At 44.4% G+C, this 27,149-nt stretch overlaps 1 protein-coding gene across 4 annotated transcripts in view; it reads left to right on the top strand.

Annotated features, from left to right (window-relative positions):
- Positions 1-662: 662 nt before the first annotated feature.
- LEKR1 (leucine, glutamate and lysine rich 1) overlaps positions 663-27,149 on the top strand; it is a 310,847-nt gene continuing 284,360 nt past the window's right edge. For 3 of the 4 annotated variants that reach the window (XM_075340706.1, XM_075340704.1, XM_075340707.1), the window contains exons 1-3: positions 669-747; positions 16,615-16,695; positions 22,580-22,794. In XM_075340706.1, the coding sequence (XP_075196821.1) occupies positions 16,648-16,695; positions 22,580-22,794 (263 nt within the window). In that variant the 5' untranslated portion in view covers positions 669-747; positions 16,615-16,647. Of the gene's footprint in view, positions 748-6,902; positions 6,995-16,614; positions 16,696-22,579; positions 22,795-27,149 lie in introns of all 4 variants that reach the window. The other variant, XM_075340705.1, reaches the window with a different exon arrangement.

The raw sequence follows: 27,149 nt of genomic DNA, 5'->3' as shown, positions 1-27,149 counted from the left end.
ACCGACAGAAAAGGGCCCCTGTCCATGAACAATATATGGGCCCAAGAGCTCATCACAATGCACATTTCCCTCTGCTTTGGGGGTGGTAATGGCCCCCCAACCTCTAAGGCCCCTTTGCAGCTGCAGCAATGATATGGCCGCCCCTGGCTGTGCATAATCCAGATTATAGCACTTCTATTAATGCTCAGAGTCAGAAGCTGTAAAGAAGCAAGAAAAAGAGAGAAAAGATGTCAGCGGCGGAGCAACCGCAAGAAAAGACAGCGAGGTGCCTTCAGGAAAAGGACGTGTACCTAAAGTAGCTCAGCCTAGAAAACCTGAGAAGCGCTGCCGCCAGAATAGAGGTGTGGTGTGCACATGCCCCAAGATATAGCCACGATCTATTGGACCACCAGGAATATGTCAGCAGAGAGCGCACAGTAGAGTAGAGCAAATGTGGGTCACATGGTCTCTGTGCAGCGCTCTACATGCAGCGCTAGTGAGCAATTGTCCTGTGTGATAGATATCCCCAGTGACGGCTATTACATCTCTACTGTGCACGGCACTAATGCTTCACCCTGCCATTCTCTCACTACCCGTGCAGCCCGCTGCCAGCCACTGCGCAACTTCCGCCAGCCACCTCACGCTGCGATACGTGCAACGTTGTATGGTTTGGACGGCGTATCCATAACTACGGGAGACGCTCAGCCTCGGCTAATGACACATGGGCTTCTCGTCAGAGGTGTCCGCTGCCGGCGCCGGTGACACACGGTACGTGGATCCGTCACACATGATACACGATCCCCAGTACCGAGCATTACATGACCATATATATAATGGAGGACTCTGCGGTGCGGGGATTATAGCGGGCACAGGCTGAGACCACCATAAAGGCTAGGGTAATGGGGATGCCTGAGGAATGTGTAGAGCTTGTCCCATCGTCCAGAAAGCAAGTGTGGGAGCAGCAGGGAGTGCGCACTCATCTGTGTAGAAAATGTGATGACAGAAAAATCATCACTGCCCTGTTCACTTCCCACAGCCCCGAGCCAGAGTCACCCAGCCCCGAGCCAGAGTCACCAGCCCCGAGCCAGAGTCACCCAGCCCCGAGCCAGAGTCACCAGCCCCGAGCCAGAGTCACCCAGCCCCGAGCCAGAGTCACCAGCCCCGAGCCAGAGTCACCCAGCCCCGAGCCAGAGTCACCAGCCCCGAGCCAGAGTCACCCAGCCCCGAGCCAGAGTCACCCAGCCCCGAGCCAGAGTCACCCATCCCTGAGCCAGAGTCACCCAGCCCCGAGCCAGAGTCACCCAGCCCCGAGCCAGAGTCACCAGCCCCGAGCCAGAGTCACCAGCCCCGAGCCAGAGTCACCCAGCCCCGAGCCAGAGTCACCCAGCCCCGAGCCAGAGTCACCCATCCCTGAGCCAGAGTCACCAAGCCCCGAGCCAGAGTCACCCAGCCCCGAGCCAGAGTCACCCAGCCCCGAGCCAGAGTCACCCATCCCTGAGCCAGAGTCACCAAGCCCCGAGCCAGAGTCACCCAGCCCCGAGCCAGAGTCACCAGCCCCGAGCCAGAGTCACCAGCCCCGAGCCAGAGTCACCCAGCCCCGAGCCAGAGTCACCAGCCCCGAGCCAGAGTCACCCAGCCCCGAGCCAGAGTCACCCAGCCCCGAGCCAGAGTCACCAGCCCCGAGCCAGAGTCACCAGCCCCGAGCCAGAGTCACTCAGCCCCGAGCCAGAGTCACCCAGCCCCGAGCCAGAGTCACCCAGCCCCGAGCCAGAGTCACCCAGCCCCGAGCCAGAGTCACCCAACCCCGAGCCAGAGTCACCCAGCCCCGAGCCAGAGTCACCCAGCCCCGAGCCAGAGTCACCCAGCCCCGAGCCAGAGTCACCAGCCCCGAGCCAGAGTCACCAGCCCCGAGCCAGAGTCACCCAGCCCCGAGCCAGAGTCACCCAGCCCCGAGCCAGAGTCACCCAGCCCCGAGCCAGAGTCACCCAGCCCCGAGCCAGAGTCACCCAGCCCCGAGCCAGAGTCACCCAGCCCCGAGCCAGAGTCACCAGCCCCGAGCCAGAGTCACCCAGCCCCGAGCCAGAGTCACCAGCCCCGAGCCAGAGTCACCCAGCCCCGAGCCAGAGTCACCCAGCCCCGAGCCAGAGTCACCCATCCCTGAGCCAGAGTCACCCAGCCCCGAGCCAGAGTCACCCAGCCCCGAGCCAGAGTCACCAGCCCCGAGCCAGAGTCACCAGCCCCGAGCCAGAGTCACCCAGCCCCGAGCCAGAGTCACCCAGCCCCGAGCCAGAGTCACCCATCCCTGAGCCAGAGTCACCAAGCCCCGAGCCAGAGTCACCCAGCCCCGAGCCAGAGTCACCCAGCCCCGAGCCAGAGTCACCCATCCCTGAGCCAGAGTCACCAAGCCCCGAGCCAGAGTCACCCAGCCCCGAGCCAGAGTCACCAGCCCCGAGCCAGAGTCACCAGCCCCGAGCCAGAGTCACCCAGCCCCGAGCCAGAGTCACCAGCCCCGAGCCAGAGTCACCCAGCCCCGAGCCAGAGTCACCCAGCCCCGAGCCAGAGTCACCAGCCCCGAGCCAGAGTCACCAGCCCCGAGCCAGAGTCACTCAGCCCCGAGCCAGAGTCACCCAGCCCCGAGCCAGAGTCACCCAGCCCCGAGCCAGAGTCACCCAGCCCCGAGCCAGAGTCACCCAACCCCGAGCCAGAGTCACCCAGCCCCGAGCCAGAGTCACCCAGCCCCGAGCCAGAGTCACCCAGCCCCGAGCCAGAGTCACCCAGCCCCGAGCCAGAGTCACCAGCCCCGAGCCAGAGTCACCAGCCCCGAGCCAGAGTCACCCAGCCCCGAGCCAGAGTCACCCAGCCCCGAGCCAGAGTCACCCAGCCCCGAGCCAGAGTCACCCAGCCCCGAGCCAGAGTCACCCAGCCCCGAGCCAGAGTCACCAGCCCCGAGCCAGAGTCACCCAGCCCCGAGCCAGAGTCACCAGCCCCGAGCCAGAGTCACCCATCCCTGAGCCAGAGTCACCCAGCCCCGAGCCAGAGTCACCCAGCCCCGAGCCAGAGTCACCCAGCCCCGAGCCAGAGTCACCCAGCCCCGAGCCAGAGTCACCCAGCCCCGAGCCAGAGTCACCCAGCATCGAGCCAGAGTCACCCATCCCTGAGCCAGAGTCACCCTGCCCCGAGCCAGAGTCACCCAGCCCCGAGCCAGAGTCACCCAGCCCCGAGCCAGAGTCACCCTGCCCCGAGCCAGAGTCACCCTGCCCGGAGCCAGAGTCACGGAGCCTCGAGCCAGAGTCACCGAGCCCCGAGCCAGAGTCACCGAGCCCCGAGCCAGAGTCACCCAGCCCTGAGCCAGAGTCACATAGCACCAAGTCAGTCACACAGCACCGAGCTAGAGTCACCCAGCCCCGAGCCAGAGTCACCCAGCACCGAACCAGGCTGCAACCGTCACATATATATACATCACATCACACATCATCTAACCAGACTGCCAATGTTAAATATATGTACAGCTTGTCATACATCATTGAACCTGACTGCCACTGTCATATGTACGGTATGTCACATCACTAAACCATTCTGCCACTGTCACACTTATGTACAGCACATCACACATTACAGAGCCAGATTGCCACAGTCATATATATGTGCAGCACGTCACACATCATCGATTCAGACTGCCACCATTACATATATGTACGGCATTTCACACATCACCGAACCACAGTCACATACACTGGAGATCAAAATTAGAGAACAATGTATGATCACTTGCTTTTTTCAGAAATAATATAATCTGCATTGATCAACATTTGAAAGTTTATCAACATAAAACCTTTATTTTGCCCAAATCCTGATGATCATAATTAGAGAACAACAATGACTGTAGCACAGATGAAGATTATAACTAAATTTTCTGAAGGTAACAACAGTCACCAATCAGTAGGAACAGGCCTTTGCTTTGAATGACTTCAGCACATCTGCGGCCACAGGACATCACTAGTCTCTCACACTGCTCTGGTGTGATTTTTGGTCCACTCTTTTGCACAGCTCTTTGACTGTTGTGGGTTTCTTGGCCATAACTTTGTCACCAAGGATTTTCCAGACCTTTTCTATTGGGTTTAGATCAGGACTCTAGGCTGGCCATTTCATTGTTTCAATGTTATTTTTTCCAGGAACTGCTTTACCAATTTTGCTGTGTGACAGGGGGCATTGTCATGCATGGAAATTGCTGGCTGATGGAGTGATGAATGCAAGTAATGAACATGTGTTACTTAAGAGGGTTCTTCACACTTGCATTCACTCTGCCACGTAGTTGTATGAGAGATCCAACTCCTGCTGCAGAAAACATTCCCCAAATCATGACACTTCCTTCACCACCTTTCACTCACTAACACACTTTGCGTTCAGTCTTCCCCAGTTTGTCGACGAACATAATGTTTCCCATCAGACCCAAATAAATTGAACTTGCTTTCATCAGTAAAATGAACTGTGGACCACTACTCCTCTGTCCACACAACATGGTCCCCATCAAAGGTGAGTCTAGCCTTTTGATTCTGTCTGCTAATGAGAGGTTTGGTCACCGCAGAGTGGGCTTTCAGTCCAAATGCACTTAAACGTCGTGACACTATGAGATAGATCCTTACCCTGTTCAGTGCTGAGCTGGCGAGCAATTCCAGCTGCAGTGTTGAAACGATTATCCATGGAGATTCTCCTCATTATCCTGTCCTTTCTTGCATTTGTCTTTCGAGGGTGACCAGCCTTCTTGAGCGACTTGAAAGAGTTTGTGATGTTTTACAGATGTAATATTCTCGAAATCACAGATTTGAAAAGACCAACTTCTCTTGTTATGGTGATAAGGTCACCCCCTTTGGCCTTCATCTGGACAACCTGCTTCTGGAAGGTTTCAGTCACTTAGGAACGGCACACCATTTTTGCAAAGTCAGTTCAGACTGGAAAGTTAGCCTGCCAGTTACATAGGGTTTGTCAGATAATTAAGGAAATTAACACCAGGTACCAGATCAACACCAATAACTTGCAGGTATCTGAAAGTGTTCTCTAATGTCGATTAATGTTCTTTTACATTTATCTCATTTACATTTTTATTATGTGCTTTTGGAAAAATTAAATTCATGAAATAAACTTAAAATACTGTGAGTTTACTCATGTTATAATATAATCACATAGGACTACACAATGACCTTAACATTTAGGAAATTATATGTTGTTCTCTAATTTTGATCTCCAGTGTATATGTACAGCACGTCACACATCACCGAACTAGACTTGCCACCGTCACTTGTATGAATTTATCACTAGATGTCGGTAACAACCCATCAAATCCACACAAGCTAGGTGACCTTAAATTATGTGTAATAATGAGAACTAAGACACGGAAAAAGTATTGAACACATGAAGAAAGAGAGGTGCGAAAAGCTATGGAAAGTCATGACACAAGCTGAAATCTATCAGTAATTAGAAAGGAATTCTTCCACTTAGTGAAAACTAATATCAGCTGGTTAAACTGATGGCCTAAAAACGGTGTTTCATTAGCAAGGAGCCACACAAGAAACATCTCATGATGGATAAAAGCAGTGAGCTGTCTCAAGACCTTCGCATTCTTATTGCTGCAAAACATACTGATGGCATTGGTTACAGAAGAATTTCTAAACTATTGAAGGCTCCAGTGAGCACTGTGGGGCCCTTATCCAGAAGTGGAAAAAACATAATTTCATAATAAAATTGCCACGACCAGGCACTTTCTGCAAGATTTCAGAGAGAGGAGTGAAAACAGTTATCAGAAGACTTGTCCAAGAGCCAATGACACCCTGTGGAGAGCTACAGAAACACCTGGAATCAGCAGGTGCAATTGTTTAAAAAAAACAATAAGGAATGCACTCAACCTCCATGACCTGTATTAACGCTCACCATGCAAGACTCCATTTGTGGTCAAAAAGCATGTTCAAGCACATTTAAAGTTTGCTCGACAACATTTAGACAAGCCTGTGAAATACTGGGAGAATATAGTCTGGTCAGATGAGACCAATACCATGCTTGGAGGCCAAAAAGCACTGCACTGCGTATCACCCCAAAAACACAATATACCAAGACATTCTTGATAAAAATCTGCTGCCATCTACTAGGAATATGGAAATGAAACGAGGGCGGACATTTCAGCAAAACAATGATCCCAAACACACAGCCAAGGAAACTCTCGATTGGTTTCAGAGACGAAAATAAAGCTGCTGGAATAAACCAGCCAATCACCTACCCTGAATCCAAAAGAAAATTTATGGATGGCGCTAAAGCTAAGACTTTATAGAAGGAGCCCATGGAACCTTCAGGATTTGAGGACTCTTTGTGTGGGAGAATGGACCAAAATCACACCTGAGCAATGTATGCGACAAGTTTCTCTATACAGAAGCTGTTATCCCCAACAAAAGCTTTTATACAAAGTATTTAATACATTTGAGTGCTCAATACTTTTTCCCTGTGTCATTTCTCATTTTTACACATCACTAAATGTATGGTCATTTATGGTTTTACATCTTTGCCTGTGTGGATTGAATGGGTTGTTACCGGCATCTAGTGAGAATTTCATGTCAAGAGCACCTTTAGAAATATATTTACTAAGAAAATTGGTGACGTGTTCAATACTTATGTCACAGAACATAAGTACAATAACGTGGCACACTAAATGGTCACAGCCCAATAATTCAGTCCCCTCGTAGGCCCTACTCCTTCAGTATAATGCCTTGTCATGATGCTGGAGGGTCAGCACTGGACAGTCGAGGTGAAGACTAGATGGGTAGTGTCTCATTTTTTTATTTTTTATAATAACCTCAGATATTTGTGAAAAAAAACTTTATATGTTGTCACCATGACAAAAAGAGTTAAATTGGCCATTCTGGTTTTGTTACTCATAGGATTTAGTGTCCTGAGTTCCAGTTTTGTAAGAGAGAACATGATGACAAGTCTGCTCTGCTGCGCTGTTCTTCTCCCAGTTGGATGTTGATAGGTATGGGAGCTTTGTATCTTGCAAATCAGCAGGAAGGAAAGGAATTAACCACAAAATTGCTGGCCTCTTGTGGCTTTTTTCCCTATTATTCATGTGAATATTATATTGTCATGCAGTAACCCGGCCAGATCTCTTGTAGGCTGTTTACATGCACGCATTTTACTCATTACAATAATACTGTTAAATTCAGGGTATTTTATTCTTTTACAACATATTTAAATTTACAGTATCCTTAGCATTATATTACAAAGCAAGATAGGCTGGAAGTATTCTTGGTGTCTTCTTCATTACTTGAAAGAAAGGAGACAAAAACATAGCAGTGTCTGTACTTTCAGCATCAGGAAGATACAGGAACATAAGACTACAGTGCCATGTAAAAGTTTGGGCACCCATGGTCAAAATTACTGTTAGGCCTAAAGCGGGCTTTACACACTGCGATATCGGTCCCGATATCGCTAGTGTGGGTACCCGCCCCCATCTGTTGCGCGACACGGGCAAATCACTGCCCGTGCCGCACAACATCGCCCAGACCCGTCACACATACTTACCTGCCCGGCGACGTCGCTGTGACCGGCGAACCGCCTCCTTTCTAAGGGGGCGGTCCGTGCGGCGTCACAGCGACGTCACTGAGCGGCCGCCCAATAGCAGCGGAGGGGCGGAGCTGAGCGGGACGTAACATCCCGCCCACCTCCTTCCTTCCGCATAGCGGCCGGGAGGCAGGTAAGGAGAGCTTCCTCGTTCCTGCGGTGTCACACTAAGCGATGTGTGCTGTAACAGGAACGAGGAACAACATCACTACTGCAGCAGTAATGAATTTTGAGACTGGACCCCCATGTCACCGATGAGCGATTTTGCACGTTTTTGCAACGATGCAAAATCGCTCATCAGTGTCACACGCAACGGCATCGCTAATGCGGCCGGATGTGCGTCACCAATTCCGTGACCCCAACGAGATCGCATTAGCGATGTCGTAGCGTGTAAAGCCCCCTTTAGGCTATGTGCGCACGTTGCGTACTGTCATTGCAGAAATTCTGCAGCGATTTGAACAGCACACGTGCGCTTCAAATCGCTGCAGAAACAAAAGCCGATTTCATGCGCTCTGCATGTAGCACCTTCCAGCCCCTCCCATAGACAGAGCAGGGACTTCATGCAGAGCACACGAAAGAAGTGACATGTCACTTCTTAGAACGCGCGCTTGTGGCAGCAGCCGAAGCGCTGCGCTCTAATACGCCACGTGCGCACGTCTCCTGCACAATCTCCATAGATTGTGCTGGGGACGCAGGACGCATGCAGTTACGCTGCGGTGCAGATCGCAGCGTAACTGCATGCAATTACGCAACGTGCGCACATAGCCTAAGCCACACGGCGAGAAAAACGATGCGAGTGGAGTGCGATAAAACATCGCATTCCACTCGGACCAATATTAGCCTGTGTCAGCGCACATGAGCGATTATTTCCTCAGCCATAATTGGACCGAGAAAACAGTCACAGCATGCTGTGATTGTAATGCGAGACTCTTTCTCTCGCACCCATTCATTCAAGTGTATGGGGCGAGAGAAAAATCGCACTGCACTCACGGTACACCGCTGTACCGCGCGTGCAGAGTGAGAATCGCAATAGCCGGCTACGGAGGAGAGAGGGAGATAAATCTCTCCCTCCCCTCCTCAGAGCCGGCCCGCCCCACCTCAGTGCCGACCCGCAGCCGAGGTCCGCTGACACAGTCGGACCTCAGTAGCAGGGACACTAGCATGACACTTGGCTCCCGCTGTGCTGCCAGCGGGAGCCGAGTGTCATGCGAGGATCGCAGTAGTGCCCTGTGTGGCCCCGGCCTTAAGCTGCAAGTTGAAAATAAAATAATCTTTAAAAGGCATAGAGTTAAAGATGAAACTTTTCCTTTGTATGCTAAAAAAAAAAATATTTTCTTCTTTTACATTTGAAAAATTGCAAAAAGGAAATTGGGTCAATGCAAAAGTGTGGGCATTCTTGTAGATTTGTGTGATCAGATAATGTTGACCAAGGTTTCATACATTAATGAGCCTGTTAGGATTATGGCTTGATCACTATCATCATTAGGAAAGGCCAGGTGATGAAACTTTCACAGCTTTATAAAACCCAGCCTCCGCTAACCTTGTGCCAAAATACAGCAGCCATGGGATCTTCTAAGCAGCTGCCTAGCACTCTGAAAATGAAAATAGTGGAGGCCCTTAAAGCAAGAGAAGACCATAAGAAGATAGCAACATGTTTTCAAGTTGCTCTTTCCTCAGTTCAAAATGTAATTAAGAAATGGCAGTTAACAGGAACAGTGCAGGTCAACATAACATCTGGAAGACCAAGCAAAATTTCTGTGAGAGCTGCTCGTAGGATTGCCAGAGAGGCAAATCAGAATCCCCATTTACTTGCAAAAGGCCTTCAAAGTATAAACCACCATTTTATTGAATACCTTTTTTTAAAATCATAGACATAACATGATGCCTCCAAAAACAGACCCCCACAAAAAGGGTAGATGTAAATTTATGTTGGGAACACCAAGTCAAAAAGACTCCCCCCCCCTATATCGTGTTGATGACAACAACCAAAATTAATAATGGGAATAATATAATATAATAATACCTGGTATAACGATCAGACAAGATATATAACCACAAGTGTGTTATTTAAAGTAATAAAGAAAACCAGGTAAGCATAAAATATCCCATAGTCAGATTTAGTATACCTATAAAGAGGTCGTTAGACAAAGCGTAATGGCATCCCACACACCCGATGCACATTTCGCACTTGTGGTGCTTCTACCAGGAGTCTTCTCACAGGTCGAAAAGGGAATCAGTCCTGACTAATTTTCAAAAATCAACCGACAATCTTTTGAGGTCCATAAAAGGACCCCACTCTGAAAGCCTATCCTATATTTCAGAGAAAGGGACATTAAAATCACCCCTCATTGGTAGGTCTTTTGAGGAATATATTTGTCCAGTGTTTGGCACATAGCTAAAACATAAAGTGATGGGTTTCCCCTTTAGTAGTTCCTCGAGTATTATATATCTACCTTCCAGGTCTAATTTTGACTTAAGCCCGCTTTACACGCTACAATATATCTTACGATGTGTCGGCGGGGACACGTCGTAAGTGATGCACATCCGGCATCGTAAGGTACATTGTAGTGTGTGACAGGTACGTGCGATTGCGATTGAACGTTAAAACGTTCATCTCATGCACGTCGTTCAATTCCTAAAAATTGAACGTCAGATTGTTCATCGTACCCGGGGTAGCACACATCGCAGTGTGTGACACCCCGGGAACGATGAACAGATCTTACCTGCGTCCTGCGGCTCCCGGCCAGCAATGCGGAAGGAAGGAGGTGGGCGGGATGTTTACGTCCCGCTCATCTCCGCCCCTCCGCTTCTATTGGCTGGCTGCCGCATGACGTCGATGTGACGCCGAACGTCCCTCCCACTCCAGGAAGTGGATGTTCGCCGCCCACATCGAGGTCGTATGGACGGGTAAGTGCGTGTGACGGGGGTTAATCATTTGTGTGGCACATTCAACAAATTGAACGTGCCACACATACGATGGGGGCGGGTACGATCACATACGATATCGTATGTGAAATCGTAACATGTAACGCAGGCTTTAGTCACATCACCTGGAGTGGAGAGTTTGACAAAATTTATATGGCCACCCCTCATTTCTTCCTTGTTGTTAAAAGCGGAATAAGTCATGTGAAAGTGGTTAATAAAACAATGACAAGAGCCCTACTTATCAAAATACGTCTCCTGAAGAAAGGCGATATCCGCCTTCAAAGATCTCAGCTCGCGAAGAGTAATTCTCCTTTTCTTAGGGGAAATGAGATCCTTAACATTGAGAGACACCTACGACCTCTCTTTCTCCTTTTTCTGCTTAAGCGCCACACTGGATGAGGGGCCTCTTGAGGTAATGTAAGGTCCCAATCCAACATTTTTGGTAGGGAGAAGTTCAGTCTTTCACAAAATGATGGCAGATCTTCTAGATGGTTTGGAGACGCTGAAAATTTATCTCTACGACCGGTCAAGGCAAAGGGGAAACCTTATATGTAAGAAAAATTCTGATCTTGCAAAGTCTTTAATAATGGTCTGAAATGTCTTCTCTTTTGAAGAGTTATGGGAGAGTATTTGATGGCCAGCAGCACAGCGCTTATTTAGCCACAGATAAAGCAGGTTCTGGCAGGATCTACTCTCTCAAGCGTCCTCTCGCCACGCCATCCCGGACATGCCCCCAGATCTGTATCTTTTTGCTTTGTCCGTTGATTGAGATGTGTTTGGGCTATTTTCTATTTTGGGTGAAGAGCTGCTGTTTTTATTAATTACATTTTGGGGAGATATAATTTTTTCAACTTTTTTTTTATTGCATTTTTTGAGAGAGGTGTAGTGTCAGAAAAATGGCAATTTATGCGTTGGTTTTTTTTATGTCAGTTACTATACATGTTAATTATTTTTATATGCTGATAGATCATTTTTTTTAGGTGATAGTAGATGTGTTCACGTTTTTTATTTGTATATTTTTAAATTGGTAAGGGAGTGATTAGAATTTTTATTTTTAGATATTATAGATTTTCAAAAACGTTTTTTTTATTATTTAGTTAATTTTTTACTTTGCTTAAGGGACTGTAACCTATGATCCTTAGATCCCTTGTTCTATAATCTTCAGTAATGCTGTGTTGCAGAATATAGTGTAAAGGGTGCTTTACACGGTGCGACATCAGTAGCAATAGCTAGCGATGTCGTACGCGATAGCACCCGCCCACATCGCTGTTTCGTCATGGGGGTGATCGCTGCCGTATACAATATCGCTACGGCAGCGTCACACACACATACCTGCTTAGCGACGTCGCTGGAGACACCGAACAATCTCTCCTTTAAGGGGGCGGTTCGTTCGGCGTCACAGCGTCATCACTAAGCGGCCGCCCAATAGCAGAGGAGGGGCGGAGATGAGCGCCCAGAACATTCCGCCCACCTCCTTTCTTCCTCATTGTCGGTGGACACAGGTAAGGACGAACATAGCGATGTGTGTTGCCGCAGGAACGACGAACAACCAGCGGCATGCACCACCAACGATATTATGAAAAGGAGCGACGTGTCAACGATCAACAATTTTTGACGTTTTTGCGATCGTTGATCGTCGCTTCTTTTACTCACACAGAAAGATATCGCTAACGGCGCCGGATGTGCGTCACGAGCACCGTGACCCCGACGATATATCGTTAGCGATATCGTTGTGTGTAAAGTACCCTTAAGTGATGGTTTCCTGTGAAGTCCAGTCTTTGGCTGGGCTTCACAAGAGTAGAAGAAAGGCAGCCATTGGTGCCTTCAGCATGCACCAGCTGCCATGACAGCCAATTCGCATACCACAATTGTTCCATTTAAAAGGAATATGTCAGCAAGTGTTTACTATGCAATCTGAGAGGAGCATGACATAGGGCCAGAGACCCTGAGTTCAGCGATGTGTCACTTACTGGTGTGAGAGAATACAAGCCATTTTGTATTGTATAGAAACCATCTTGTCTTATAACTGAATGATGTCAGAAGGTTCAGCTATCGCTGATGGGCAGGGAAGTTTCACATTTCTACACACAAACTTGTGGCTCTTATTGGTGCATGGAAATTTTATGTTTGGGATACTATATAAACTGGTCACATGATGTAATAAAGCAGAAATTCTCAGTACACCATACTAGACTGTGCTGTATTGATTTCACCAAGGGCTTGTACAATCTTATTCAATTGAAGTTGCAAGGGCATAGAAGGAGTGTATTTCGCTCACACTGGGAATTTTTTTTTTCATTAAAGTCAAGTTTATCAACAGGAGATTATCACTGAAGGACTAGTTGTCTTGTGCTATGTAGTCCTCCTTCTCTGTGTAACCCCACCCACTGCACTGATTGGCAGCCTATGCAGCGACAATACAGAAAGCTACCAATCAGTGGTTTGGGCGGTGTTTTACAGAGCTTAATATTCAGAGAACTGGTGGATACAACAGATAAAAGAGTCATTTTATCAAAACCGCAGAAAGCAGCCCAGTAAGTAATACCAGGGTCTGCTCTCAGATTACATAGCAAAACCAGGTGGCATATTTCCTTTAAGCCTGCTTTACATGTTACGATTCTGCATATGATATCGTATGCAATCGTAACCGCCCCCATCGTATCTGCGGCACGTTCAATTTTGTTGAATGTGCCGCACAAACGATTAACCCCCGTCACACGTACTTACCCGTCCATACGACCTCGATGTGGGCGGCGAACGTCCACTTCCTGGAGTGGGAGGAATGCTTGGCGTCACATCGACGTCATGCGGCAGCCGGCCAATAGAAGTGGAGATGAGCAGAACGTAAACATCCCGCCCACCTCCTTCCTTCCGCATTGCTGGCCGGGAGTCGCAGGACGCAGGTAAGATCTGTTCATCGTTCCCGGGGTGTCACACACTGCGATGTGTGCTACCCCGGGTACGATGAACAACTTGACGTTCAATTCATGAGGAATGAACGACGTGCGTGCGATGAATGTTTTACTGTTCATTCGCAATCGCACGTAGCTGTTACACACTACAATGTACCTTACGATGCCGGATGTGCGTCACTTACGACGTGACCCCGCCGACACATCGTAAGATATATTGTAGTGTGTAAAGCGGGCTTTAAATGCAGTGATTGACAGCAGCATCTAAATGGATAAATAGCAGTGATCGGAGCAAACCCCGCTCTGTGCTGTCACTGGTAGATGACAGCTGTGTAGCACAAGTCGCATCGGTCGCGAGTGGCGTGAGCTTATCTCCTCGCATGCCCCACACGTAAAGGGAGCATTACCTCTTTGTTATTTTACACCATTTGGAGGGGATTTAATAATAGAAAAGAACAACCCCTTTAAATAAAATATATGATGACACCTCCCTTCTTAGACGTTTGGATAATAAGCCTTTTGTGTGGCTCCCGGTGTTGGCAGGAGGGTATATATACGGTGTCCCGTACTTCAGGCTCTCATGCTGATTAGCTCTCCTTTCTCTCAGCTGTAACACAGGCAGACCTCCTCCGTCTCCTTTACTTGCCAGCACCATGAATACGTCTGGTGGGTGCGTGACCATATAAATTGATTTTCAGAACGCGCAGGGGCACATTGGCATTCTGTCAATGTCGGCAGTCACCATGGAGATTGTTCCTTCACACAGGAGCCTCTGACGGACATTACACAGCGAGCCGGCCGCTCTCACTGCACTATATAGATACAAGCCTGGTCCATATTCTAGTATCAGAGTCATTTCTGAGCATTGCTAATGCATAGCAACGTACGACCTCCAGCAGCTCTGTAACAAGATGCTGGGATATGTAGTCTCTTTACAACATTAAAGCTGTAGAATTCCCACAACCATGCCACGTGTGAATGTTTGATAGCAGAAATAATATTTTTGCAGAATCACTCCCTTTACTGCATTGGACATAAATGTATTTTGTCTTATTTTTTATCACCCTTTATTTCAGTTTTGATGTTTATTATAGATGTCTTTGGGGCATATACAGGATATTTGCAATTTACTAACAGTTTTTCTCCATCCGTCGTTCAGGCGAGATCAGAGCAGGACTGATGAGATAGGAAATGAAAAGCCGACTACTGGGAGAATTAATGGTTTATTATTTCTTTTACCCGTCAGTCCATGAGTGTCCTGAAATCTTACAGACATTTTTCTCTGATATCTGGTGCTGGGAAAGCTGGGTGACACCCATTACGACCGAGCGGCAGAGAAAGTATTGCCGACTTTAGAACTGGGGTGTTTTGGGAAATGTAATTTGAGAACAGTGAATTTTTTTTTTATTTAACCCTGTTGCTTCTTTTATATATCTATAAAAAAATATATTATTATACATAATATATAAAAATATATTATGTATAATAATATACATACATACATACATACATATCTATATATACAGCTCTGGCAAAAATTAAGAGACCACTGCAAAATTTTCAGTTTTTCAGATTTTTTTCTTTATAGATATATTTTTGAGTAAAATGTAAATTATTCTTTTATTCTATAAACTACTGACAACATGTCTCCGAATTTCCAAGCAATACGTTTTGCATTTATTTTCTAAAAATGAGAAATGGTCAAAATTACAAAGCAATGCATTGCTTTCAGACCTCAAATTATGGAAAGAAAACAATAATCATTTAGAAATAATACTAATGTTTTAACTCAGGAAGAGTTCAGAAATCAGTATTTTGTGGAATAACCATGATTTTTAATCTCAGCGTTCAAGCGTCTTGGCATGCTTTCCACCAATCTTTCACATTGCTTTTGGGTGACCGTATGCCACTCGTGGTGTAAAAAATGTAAGCAGTTCTTCTTTGTTTCATGGCTTGTGACTATCCATTTCCCTCTTGATTACATTCCAGAGGTTTTCAATGGGGTTCAGTTCTGGAGATTAAGCTGGCAATGACAGGGTTTTGATGTGGTGGTCCTTCATCCACACATTGATTGACCTAGCTGTGTGTGCATTGTCCTGCTGGAAATAAAACAGTCCTCAGATTTGGGGAACATTGCTTGAGCAGAAGGAAGCAACTTTTTTTCATGATAACTTTGTATGAGGTTTGAGTAATACGTCCTTTGCAAAGTTGTATCTGCCCAATTCCTGCTTTGCTGAAGCATCCCCAGATCATCACCGATCCTCCACCAAATTTGGATTGTACGCTTCTCCAGGTCTCCATCTAACCATTAGAGACCAGGTGTTGGGCAAAGCTGAAAATTAGACTCATTAGAAAAGATTACCTTACTCCAGTCCTCTGTGGTTCAATCTTTATGGTTTTTGTTAAACTTCAGCCTGGCTCTCCTTTGCTTCTCAATGATGAAAGGCTTTTTTCTAGCTTTACATGACTTGAGCCCTGCCTCTAGGAGCCTGTTACGAACTGTTCTTGCCGTGCTTTTTATCCCAGCTGCCATTTGCCATTCCTTGTAAGTCACTGTCATGGCCAGCCCAATCTCTAGACCTGAACCCCATTGAAAACCTCTGGAATGTAATCAAGAGGAAGATGGATAGATACAAGCCATCAAACAAAGAAGAACTGCTTACATTTTTGCGCCAGGAGTGGCATAAGGTCACCCAAAAGCAGTGTTAAAGACTGGTGGAAAGCATGCCAAGATGCATGAAAGCTCTGATTAAAATCATGATTATTCCACATAATATTGATTTCTGAACTCTTCCTGAGATAAAACATTAGTATTGTTGTTTCTAAATTATTATGAACTTCTTCTCTTTGCATTATTTGAGGTCTGAAAGCAATGCATTTTTTTGTTAATTTGACCATTCCTCATTTTCAGAAAATAAATACAAAATGTATTGCTTGCAAATTCGGAGACATGTTGTCAGTAGTTTACAGAATAAAAGATCAATTTACATTTTACTCAAAAATATACCTATAAAGAGAAAAATCTGAAAAACTGACAATTTTCAAGTGGTCTTAATTTTTGCCAGAGCTATATATATATATATATATATATGTATATATATATATATATATATATTATGCCATTAGTGTTTTTAATTGTACAATATAGTCACATTACATTGTCCAGAACTGATTGATGTTCTTTTTTTGTCTCTAGCTTTCTGATTTACTAACAGAAGAACTTGAGGTCATGGAAAAGCATATCCCGATGCACCCATTACCAGAGGAGATTCAGATGGTAAAATAAATATAATCCTAACCCTATGTGCTCTATGTGCTCTGTACTGTACACACACTCTACACTGCTACATTCACAATCTCTCCTATAGTACATACCTGCTATGGAGCGCTCTATGCTGAATGATGTAGTCATACAGACGGTCAGAAAAAATATCTGTAAAACACAGCCATTCAGGCTTTCACTTTTTAGGATACCTTTTTATTAACTCTTTCAGTGTCGCTCAGCTTAGAGCACGTTTGCTCCTGAAGGTATAGGCGTGTGTAACAGATGCTTACAGATGAGGTTTGCCGCTAACAAAAAGCTGCTGGATTGTTCGTAAAAATGTCCAGAGTTCGGAAGAATTTGCCGGTTCAGCGATTAGGTGACTCATTGTGCAAGGAAATCACAGTCACCGAGTCTGAGTCTTCCAGCGTTCAATAACCCGAGAATGTTTGGAAGTCAGACATATTAGCGATCCTGCTGTATATCAGGCTCACGCTTGTATCATTTAAGGAATCTTCAGTGCATTTTGTTCAGGTCTGATGACAGCTTGATGAATACTAATGCAATAGACATCACAACCTACGGATTGACAAAAGACATCTGCACTTTGCAGGCTGGTCAGTCCGTTCATCCATCCTAGAAGAATGTGTTACCCAAAGTCAGGCATGTAGACACAGATCCCCCATTACATCCATCATGGACGTTTTCTGTATCACTGCTCCTTAGAATACAACGCATAAAATAAAACAATCGAATAATACACAAATTCAATGTTATAATAGCTGGAGGAGAGATGAATAAGGGCTGTCACTTCCACCTAGATGTCTAATATCCTAATAAAATGGTAAGTTTGTGATAAATAATCATTTTATAATTGTTTCAATTAAATAAAAGTCACCGAATGTCAAGTAAAAGGTCAAAACTGCAGAACATCTGAAAAGATGGATGTTCTCAAAGGCAGTAAGGCATCACGGATTGGAGATATATCATTGTGTACTATGACGGTCACATTTTTCTTTTCTATAAAATATAATAATTTTTCTATCACAATTGATATTATTCCTTCCTGCATTTTTTTTATATTTGGTCAGAGATTATACCAATGTTCATCCCAATCATCCTGCATCACAAGCAGAATGATTGAATTCTAAAGCTCCGTGCGCATGCGGCAGATTTGTCACGACTGTCCAATTCATTTTAATAGAAATCCAGAAATCTGTGTGCACGCTGCTGAAACAACCCCAATTACATTTATAGAATAGTTTTTCAGTCTAGGATGAAAATGCCCTGATGCAGATTGGCAGACACAGGAGAGGAAGTGGTTGGTGGCGGGATTGTATCCCGGGAGGTCACTACAGACTCATTTACTATATCATTGTCGCGGGACATAGAGTGACTCCCTTTGTGTGTAATGTAATTATCCTCATAAGTGGTCGTTGCTTACTATCTGAGACCAAGGTGACTCAAAAATGCCTACACAAAATATTAAAATAATATTTCCAAGAAGAAAATTATTTCTGCTAATGTTGTCCTAAAAATAATAACTAAAAATTATCCATTTTTATTTCTAATACACAAAACAAATTTACAGGTTTCTGCTATACAGAAAGCGCTGAACGTTTCCATAAAAAGACTACACAGTGTTAAACCTTAATTTCCACTTTTGGACTGGTACGGAGGATTATATATTCTAGAACGGACAGTTCAGTAGAAGTGTTCCTTTTTGAGAAAAGTGGCAGTGCACGAACATAGTGTTCCTCTAATGATAACGTCTCATAACAGCTCATGTTGTCCCCTATTTTTAATAAAATCAACAATGGTTTTCATGTTGGAACTCGTGGCATTCATTTTTTTGGTGCGCTTTAAAAAAAAAAAAAAAAAAAAAAAAAAAAGGAGATCATATATCCATCCTTCCTGAGCACATTTTGTATTTTCCATTAACAACAGTAAAATAAATGGCAGAAATATCTGTACTTAACTAAAAGTTAGGATCATCCCAGCCACCGCAGTGATGGTGAAATACGAAAGGAGTGAAAATCAGCTGCACATCAAATGCTTCTTGTAAGATTATATTGAATATAATGTGCGTTATGTACCATTCTGTCTGCAAAATGAGTGATTTACAGAAAGTGTCCTAATGACATTCACCCAACACCGATGTCTCCCAACTCCCCCATACCCAGGAATTCTTGGCTTAACCAATCATTCCTGTGTTCTCGATGAGCGAGCCGCTGGTAATGGGATATCTCTACGCAAAACAAAAAGATCCACAGTTAAAAGTCCAGTGACTGGTTCCTTCTTTACCCCTACAAATAATGTCAGAAGGCCCCCTTCCCACATCCTTATAAAAACAGGTACATGTGGCACCTGTTTTGACCATCCTTTTTTATTTTTGTCACCCATCTGTCTGTACGTTTTTAAAAACTTGTGTTATCAGTGTTTTTCCGGTATTAATCTAGAAAATTACATTTCACAGTTTCTCTTATACTTTCGATGTTACACACGTACAGCACATGATCAGCATATGGAAGGCACACGGATGCCATCCGTGTGCTCTGTGTGTCTACACGGACTCATTGTCTTGTATTGGCCCTTGTCATCCATGCTGCCAGAAAAAAATGGACATGTCTCCGTTTGATTGACATGGTCCATGACTGACATGGTCCATGTAAAAACATGGACGTGTGAGCAGCCTTATGAATGTGTGTGGTATCCATGAAAAAAATCGGATGCCACATGTACCGGAAACACGTACATGTGTACGGGGCTTTAAATAGTTCACTGATCTCAATGAAATTGGTGAAATCTCCTGACTTTTATGTAATATGTATAGGGGCCCTAAGGATCATATATGCAAGCTATAATTGTACAGAGTCATAATATTCCAGCTACCAAGTGTCTACCTGAGTACTGTACAGTATACAGTTTTAAGGGGAACCTATCAGGTCCCCTTTGCCCTCCAACCCAGCAGCAGTGACATCTGTATGACTATATTCCCTGCCTAACCAGCCCTGACTAATGTTATTCACTTAACTCAATGTTTCAGAAAAGTATTTAGAAGCTTCACTGTTTCTATGCTAATTCGGGCTTTGACTAGTCGATGGTGCGTTGTTTTCCCAGACTAGACGGCCCTAGGCATCACTGCACCTCTGAAGCTGTGTGTATGCGTTCCGGCTTAAGAGAGTCACACTACGATTTCCAGGAGCTGTGATGACGCCTGCTTTTGAAATCACGTTATCAGCTCCACAGGGGGGTTATAGCATGGAAAGAGGGCCGACTAGTCTGGTGACACTAACGCCCCATCGACTAGTCAAACCTTTAATTAGCATAGGAAAGCAGAGCTTATTAATTATTTTTTTAAACATTAAATGAATAACATTACACAGGGCTGGTTAGGCAGGGAATCTAGTCATATAGATGTGAATGCTGCTGTGTTGGCGGTCATAGGGGACCTGGCGAGTTCCTTTGAAAGACCTTGGCTCTGATTTATCACTTGTAGGTAGGCGATTTTTACTTTTTTCTTAGTTTTATCTTTCTTTTTCTGGATTGGAAAAATGCTTATTTTCTTGGCTTTTTTACAGTGTTTTAGAGGAAAATGTTGCACGATACTTTCGATGAGCTTTAAAATTTTCTCAGCTGAGTAAAGAAAAAAAAATTACATTTTGTACTTCTCTCGGGCACTGAAGCAGAATTCCACAATTTTTTGTAATATTTTGATATTCGCAGGTGATGAATTAGAATAAAACATCTGGATAAACAAAACCGCACCCATAACTCCACATAAAAAGAATAAAACAGATGAGACCAAGTGGCGTTAACTAAAATAAAAGTGCAAATTAAATATTGAATCATTTTGTCACTATTACAACCAATTTTATTCCAGAATAAAAGTTAATAAGCCTGATGCTTCAGCCCCTCGGTGTGTCTCCATGCTCATGGCTCTGCTGTGCATATGACAGACCTGTTCAAGTCCCGATTGTCCTTGCCTGCCACTGTTTGCCTGCCGGCGGCAAATATTTTATGTATTTTTCTATTTCGTGCCAACATACTTTGCCGTTCTGTGATTGTCATCATTCGCATCAACCCCCATCCCTATGAGAATGTTTCTCTGAGGTGTAGGAGACCTGAGAACCCAAAGAAAACCAGTACAAACACAGTGAAAACATACAAACTCCATACTGTTGGCTGTGATCAAAACCCAAGACCCCAGGGCTGCAAGTCAATACTGCTAACCACTAAGCCATATCAGAATTACATTCCGTGTACGTGCCCACTGCAGCCAGTCTGTACTAGACCAGTGTGGCAATTGGTTGACCAGAACTCCTGGACTAACAATATGTTTGTTCTTTTTTGTGATTTAGCCCTTGTCATAAATATCTTTTTCCAGGAATGTTTGTATTTTATTCCATCCATGCTTTCATCAGTTCTTACTGGGGGATTATCATAGGAAGAGGATGATATTAGTGTCATCATAACATTGGGGTGATAGTAATGTTATCTCAAAACTATGATCTCAGAAGTGTCGGGTAGTGATGAGCGAGCGTGCTCGGCACTGCTCGTTACTTGATCGAGCATCGGGGGGCTCAAGTACTTGTAGAGCTTGGCCGAGTATCGCCGGTGCTCAGATACTTCATCCTTGAAACAATGACCGCAACGCACAGGCTTGCTTCATTGCATTTTGTGTGCCGCCACCTCAGCCTCTGAATGGCTCACCCGAGAATAAAACAATGTTCTCGGACATAGTGTGACCAAAATAATAAAGAGCCCCCCCTCCCATCGGATATGCTCTGTTTATGGCTGTCTGTATGTGTGTGGAGAGCCGAACAGGTCAGTCATTAACTTTCCATAATGCTCGTTACTCGTCTCAAGCTCGTCAGAGCGTCTGACCAGCTCGAATTGAGTATCAAGCATTTTAGTTCTCGCCCATCCTTAGTGCAGGGCAAACTTCACATGGTAAAATAGAGTAAAGGGCACTTTACACACAGCAACATTGCTAGCGATGTTGCTGGTGAAAGCACCCGCCCCCGTCGGTTGTGCGTCACGGGCAAATCGCTGCCCGTGGCGCACAACATCGCTAACAGCCGTTACACGTACTTACCTTCCTAGCTACGTCGCTGTTGCTGGCGAACCGCCTTCTTTCTGAGGGGGCGGTCCGTGCGGCGTCACAGCAGCGTCACTAAGCGGCCGCCCAATTGAAGCGGAGGAGTGGAGATGAGCGGCCGTAACATCCCGCCCACCTCCTTCCTCATTGCCGGAGGACGCAGGTAAGGTGATGTTCCTCGTTCCTGTGGTGTCACACATAGCGATGTGTGCTGCCGCAGGAAAGACGAACAACATCGTACCTGCAGCAGCAACGATATTTGAGATTAGAACGACGTGTCAACGATCAACGATATGGTGAGTATTTTTGATCGTTAACGGTCGTTCCTGCGTTTCACACGCAACGACGTTGCTAACGAGGCCGGATGTGCGTCACGAATTCCGTGACCCCAATGACATCTCGTTAGCGATGTCGTTGCGTGTAAAGTGGCCTTTAGGCCCAATTACCCAAGACAACCAAGGCTGCAAAATGGCTGTCAGTCAGCTACATGCACATATCGATCAGAACTGATTTACTGGCCAGTATAGACAAGCCAACCACTACTCACAGGACAATGTCCTGCTAAGAATGATAATTTTTAAACTCGCCTAAAAATCATTGTACTCGCCAAACACGGCATTTTCTTGTTCGCCAGGTGATTGCAAAAATGGTTGATAATCGAGATCAAATGTTCCTGCAAAGCTTATATCCTGATAAAATCCTTTACTCTATGACCCTCAGGCCAACAGGTCCTGTTGCAATTGTTACTTCTGGTTCATTAGCGAGGCCTTAACAAATGTAATAATTCCATTTTCCCAGATGCCGCGAGATGAGACTGTTTGCAAATATTGTGGTGTCAGTTACCTGATACTCCATGAATTCAAGCTTCTAGAAGACAAAGTGAAGGCTTTGGAGAAAAAGCTTCATTTCTACAAGGGAAGTGAAGAGCGGGAGAAACGCCTTCAAGAAGAACTTCAGTGTCTCCGCCAAGAGCATGAACAAAGCGAGAATGACAGTGAGTCCAAAACAGAAAGGTCAGAACAAGCTATTCATTTTCATGTTTAATTTTAACACATTCATTAATGTAGTTCAAATCAGAAATGTGGGAAAAACATCAGTTACTCTTCCTGCCAAATGCAGATGGCCTTAGCTCAAGCTTCAGCTGAATACATGTAATTTGGTTAATTTTAACGTTTTAACTGCCCTTCTCTTCCAGGCTAAAATATAGTCCCAAATCAGAAAGAGCTATAATAGTGCATGTGTGAGAAAGGTCACTGGGTCTTGTATGGCACCGTGCCACCAACATGGCATAGGAAATTAAACACTAGTTCAGTATTGCTTTATTGATGGGTATCTAGTCTTGTGTAATTAATGCATTAATGGATATGTTGACCGTAGCCATCATGTGCAATAGTACTGTATAAATTGAAAAACTGCTTTCAGCAAGTTGCTTTATTGGAAACACGTCACAACTAATAATCATTGCATAGGCAGCTGTATATGTGTATTTAATAATGCCAATAATATGTGCCAGGCTTGATATCCTCAATAAGAATTCCGGTTTTAGATCCACTATAAGAACAGAAAAACATAAATTCTTCCTCCTTACGCATCCTCTTACCCTCTCTTCCTTTTCCTTCCCAAGTCTATCCTTGTTGTTTTTATTCTATAAAACAAATGTTGATATTCTTTACTGTGGTTATATTAAAATGTTAATGTCTTTTTGAACATTCAAAAATAAAGAATATATATCTTATTATTATCCAGACCTTTTTTTTAAAAGTTTTTATAGTGTCAGGCATTACTACCTCTTGTGGTAGGGCATTCCACTGTCTGACTGCTCTAACTGTAAACAGCCTTTTCCTATTTAGCTGCTGGAATCACCATTATTCCATTCGTAGTGAGTGCCCCCTGGTCCTTAGTATTGTCTTTGGAAGGAATAAGTCATGTGTCAGTCCTTTGTATTGACAACACATGTATTTATACATATAAATGAGATCTCCTCTGAGATGTATTTTTTTCTAAGCTAAACAAATTCAACTTTTCCAACCTCTCATCATATCGGAAGCCGTCCATTCCTTACAATAAATTAGTTGCCTGCCTTTGAACTGACTCTAACTTCTGAATATTCTTTTTAAAATGTGGAGTCCAAAACTGGATCCCATGTTCTAGATGTGGCCTTACAAGTGATTTCTTTCCTTTCTTAAATATCAGTACCACGTCAGCCATTCTCCAATAATGAGGTACCACCCCTGTTACAAGAGAGTCTAAGAAGATAAGATACAGCGGTCTGTCAGTTACTGAGCTCAACTCCCTCAATATCTGTGGATGAATGCCATCTGGCCCAAGGGATTTGTCAATGGTTAAGTTACTCAGATGCAGGCGTACTTCTTCTTGTGTAAATTAGTTATATCAGGGGGGCTTTGATTTTTGCTTTGTTTAATGATCCCTGGAATAATCAGTTTTTTGGTGAACACCAATGAAAAGTGCCTGTTTAATATCTCAGCCTTTTCTTTGTCCCTTATAATTATCCTGTTGTAATCTTTTAATGGGCCGATACCATCTTTTCTTTCCTTTTGGTATTGTTGTATTTATAAAAAAAATTGGGGTTTATTTTAATGTCTTTGGCGATATTTGTTTCAGTAGCTAATTTTGCTAGCTTGATTTCTTTTTAAGAATTCCTATTGAGAAATGTATGCTCCTGAAATGCTATTTCTGTATTCTCAGCCTTCAAGAGTTTGAATGCCATTTATTTTTTCATTAAACTTTGTAATGTCTTATTTATCCAAAGTGGTTTCTTTTTATTCCTGGACATTTTATTACCAGAGGGTATATGATTTTTACAGGACTCTAGTAGTATATCCTTAAACTTGCCCCATTTATGTTCGGTATCCTCAGTTACCTTGACATTGTCCCAGTCTACATGATTGAGCTCTTCTATTAATTTGTTGAAATCAGCTTTCCTAAAATTCCAGGTTTTAGCATTTCCCCTTTCAAATGTTCTATTGAATATTACTTTGAAGCTTACCATATTATGATCGCTGGTGCCCAAGTGCTTCCGGACCTGTAGATCTGAAATTGTATCCGGTCTATTTGACAGGACCAGATCTAGCAAATTATCTCCCCTGGTCGGTTCATCTACCATCTCAGAGAGGAAATGGTCTTAAATAGTAGATAAGAATTTACAGCTTTTAGCAGAACCAGAAGATTCTATGTCCCACTGTATGTCTAGATAGTTGAAATCCCCCATAATAAGAACCCGATTATTATTATTTGCTGCCTTTTCAATTTGTTGTAGCATTTCACATTCTACCTGTTCAAGTATGTTAGGAGGCTTATAGCTAACTGCAATTAGCAGCTTTGCATTATTCCCCTCCCCATGTACAATTACCCATACTGACTCTACATTGTTGCAGTTTTCCCCAATGTCATCATTGAGCACAGGTCATAGGTTACATTTGATAAATATACACAACACTCCCCCTTTTTTGTCTTTCCTGTCCTTCCTGAATGTGGCATAACCCTCTACATTTATCACTCAGTCATAGCTCTCATCCAGCCAGGTTTCTGTAATGCCTACCACATCATAATCCATGGTTGTTATAAGAGTCTTCAATTCATTCATTTTGTTTACAAGACTTCTTGCATGTGCCTGCAGACATTTAAAGGGAACTTGTCAGGTGCAATATGCACCGAGAACCATGAGCAGTTCTGGGTGCATATTTCTAATCCCTGTCTAACCGTCCCTGTATACACTAGCCTAGATAAAGAGATCTTTAGAAATAGTATTTCTAAAGTTCTTTTATCGTATGCTAATGAGCGAGGGCAGAAGCCCCCTGGGCGTTGCTTCCCTTGCCAGTCGCCCCCATTAGCATGTTAATACGTCCCTGTGGGCGTGCTATCATGCTAATGAATACGCAGCATCACAGGATGATCTCACTCACCTCTCCGCCGCCATCACGTCCAATGGGGGATTTCGGCTCAGTGCGCATGACCCCGGAGTTTGGGTCATGCGCACTACTTCAGTTTGAAGCCAGTACGCGTACAGCCAGCTTCATAGTGCGCATGCACACACAAACTTTACATGACCACATCTTGCATTTACACTTACACATACATACATATGCACACACATTCCCATACCTTTCAGTCTCACCTATACACTATGCATTACCACTTCTTGCAGTTCCTCATCGAGATTTGAACGGAGGCTGCACCAACTGAGCAACTGAAGGACTTTCTACATAGTTAACTTTATGACCTTTAAGGTCATGTGAGCAGTTACATGACCTGAAAGGTCCTAAAGCTAACTATTTTGATGGTCCTTCAGCTGCTTAGCTGGTGCAGCCTCCATTTAGTTCCCAGTAGCTTCCTCTCCTGCTCTGCACCAATCACATAGATCAGTGCAGAACAGAAGAGAGAGGGCGGCTCTCGCTGTGATCAGGGAGGACGTGGTGCCAGTGTTCTGCCATATTCCAGGTAGCTGCATTCGAGCTATAAGATGCACACACTTTTTAGCAGGAGTTTGTCGTGTTAAAAAATGCGTCTTAAGCTATGTGCGCACGCTGCATTTTTCTCGGCATTTTTGCACGTTTTTTCGGGTGCTTTTTTGGTCTAAAAAGTGCATGACTTCGCTTCCCCAGCAAAGTCTATGAGTTTTCATTTTTGCTGTCCGCACAGTGCAGTTTTGTTTTAGGTGCATTTTTGTGGTGACCAAAAAGATGCAACATGTCAATTATTTCTGCGTTTTTGCCAGCGTTTTTCACCCATTCAATGTATTGGAAAAAACGCAGCAATAAAAACGCAGCTAAACGCAGCAAAAAATGCACAGAAAGAGCAAAAACGCATCTGTTTTTTTATGCATTTTTACCACGGGTGCGTTTTTGTGCGTTTTTTACAGCCAAAAACGCACAAAAACGCTGCATCTTTGTGGTCACAAAAAAACGCAGCACACATAGCCTTATAGTCCAAAAAATATGGTATATATCCTTCATAGAGCGTTCAGGGATTAATGGGCAGGATGAGTAACACACTGGCTGTGCAACTGCAGCAGCTCGTATGTTTTATGTCGCGGTTTTTCAGAGTGTGCATACTCAGTAAGCAGTGGGGTGCCGCAGGGACCTGTGCTAGGACTGATTCTTTTTAATCTCTTTATTAATGACTTTTGAATGGGATTGATAGTGTCAGTCTTTGTTGATGACACCAAACTATGTAGGATATTAAAAACTGACTTTGATAGAACAATATTACAAAAAGATCTGGATAAGATGTCAGAAAGGGCAGATACTTGGCAAATGAGATTTAATGTTGATAAATGTAAAGTAATGCACCTAGGATGGAGTAATCCTATAGCTATGTATACATTAAATGGAAGTAAACTCGGGACTAC

This window comes from Anomaloglossus baeobatrachus, chromosome 3, assembly GCF_048569485.1.
Source record: "Anomaloglossus baeobatrachus isolate aAnoBae1 chromosome 3, aAnoBae1.hap1, whole genome shotgun sequence".
Lineage (NCBI taxonomy): Eukaryota > Metazoa > Chordata > Amphibia > Anura > Aromobatidae > Anomaloglossus > Anomaloglossus baeobatrachus.
Note: the sequence above shows the minus strand (reverse complement) of the source record. Positions and strands in the feature narration are given on the sequence as shown.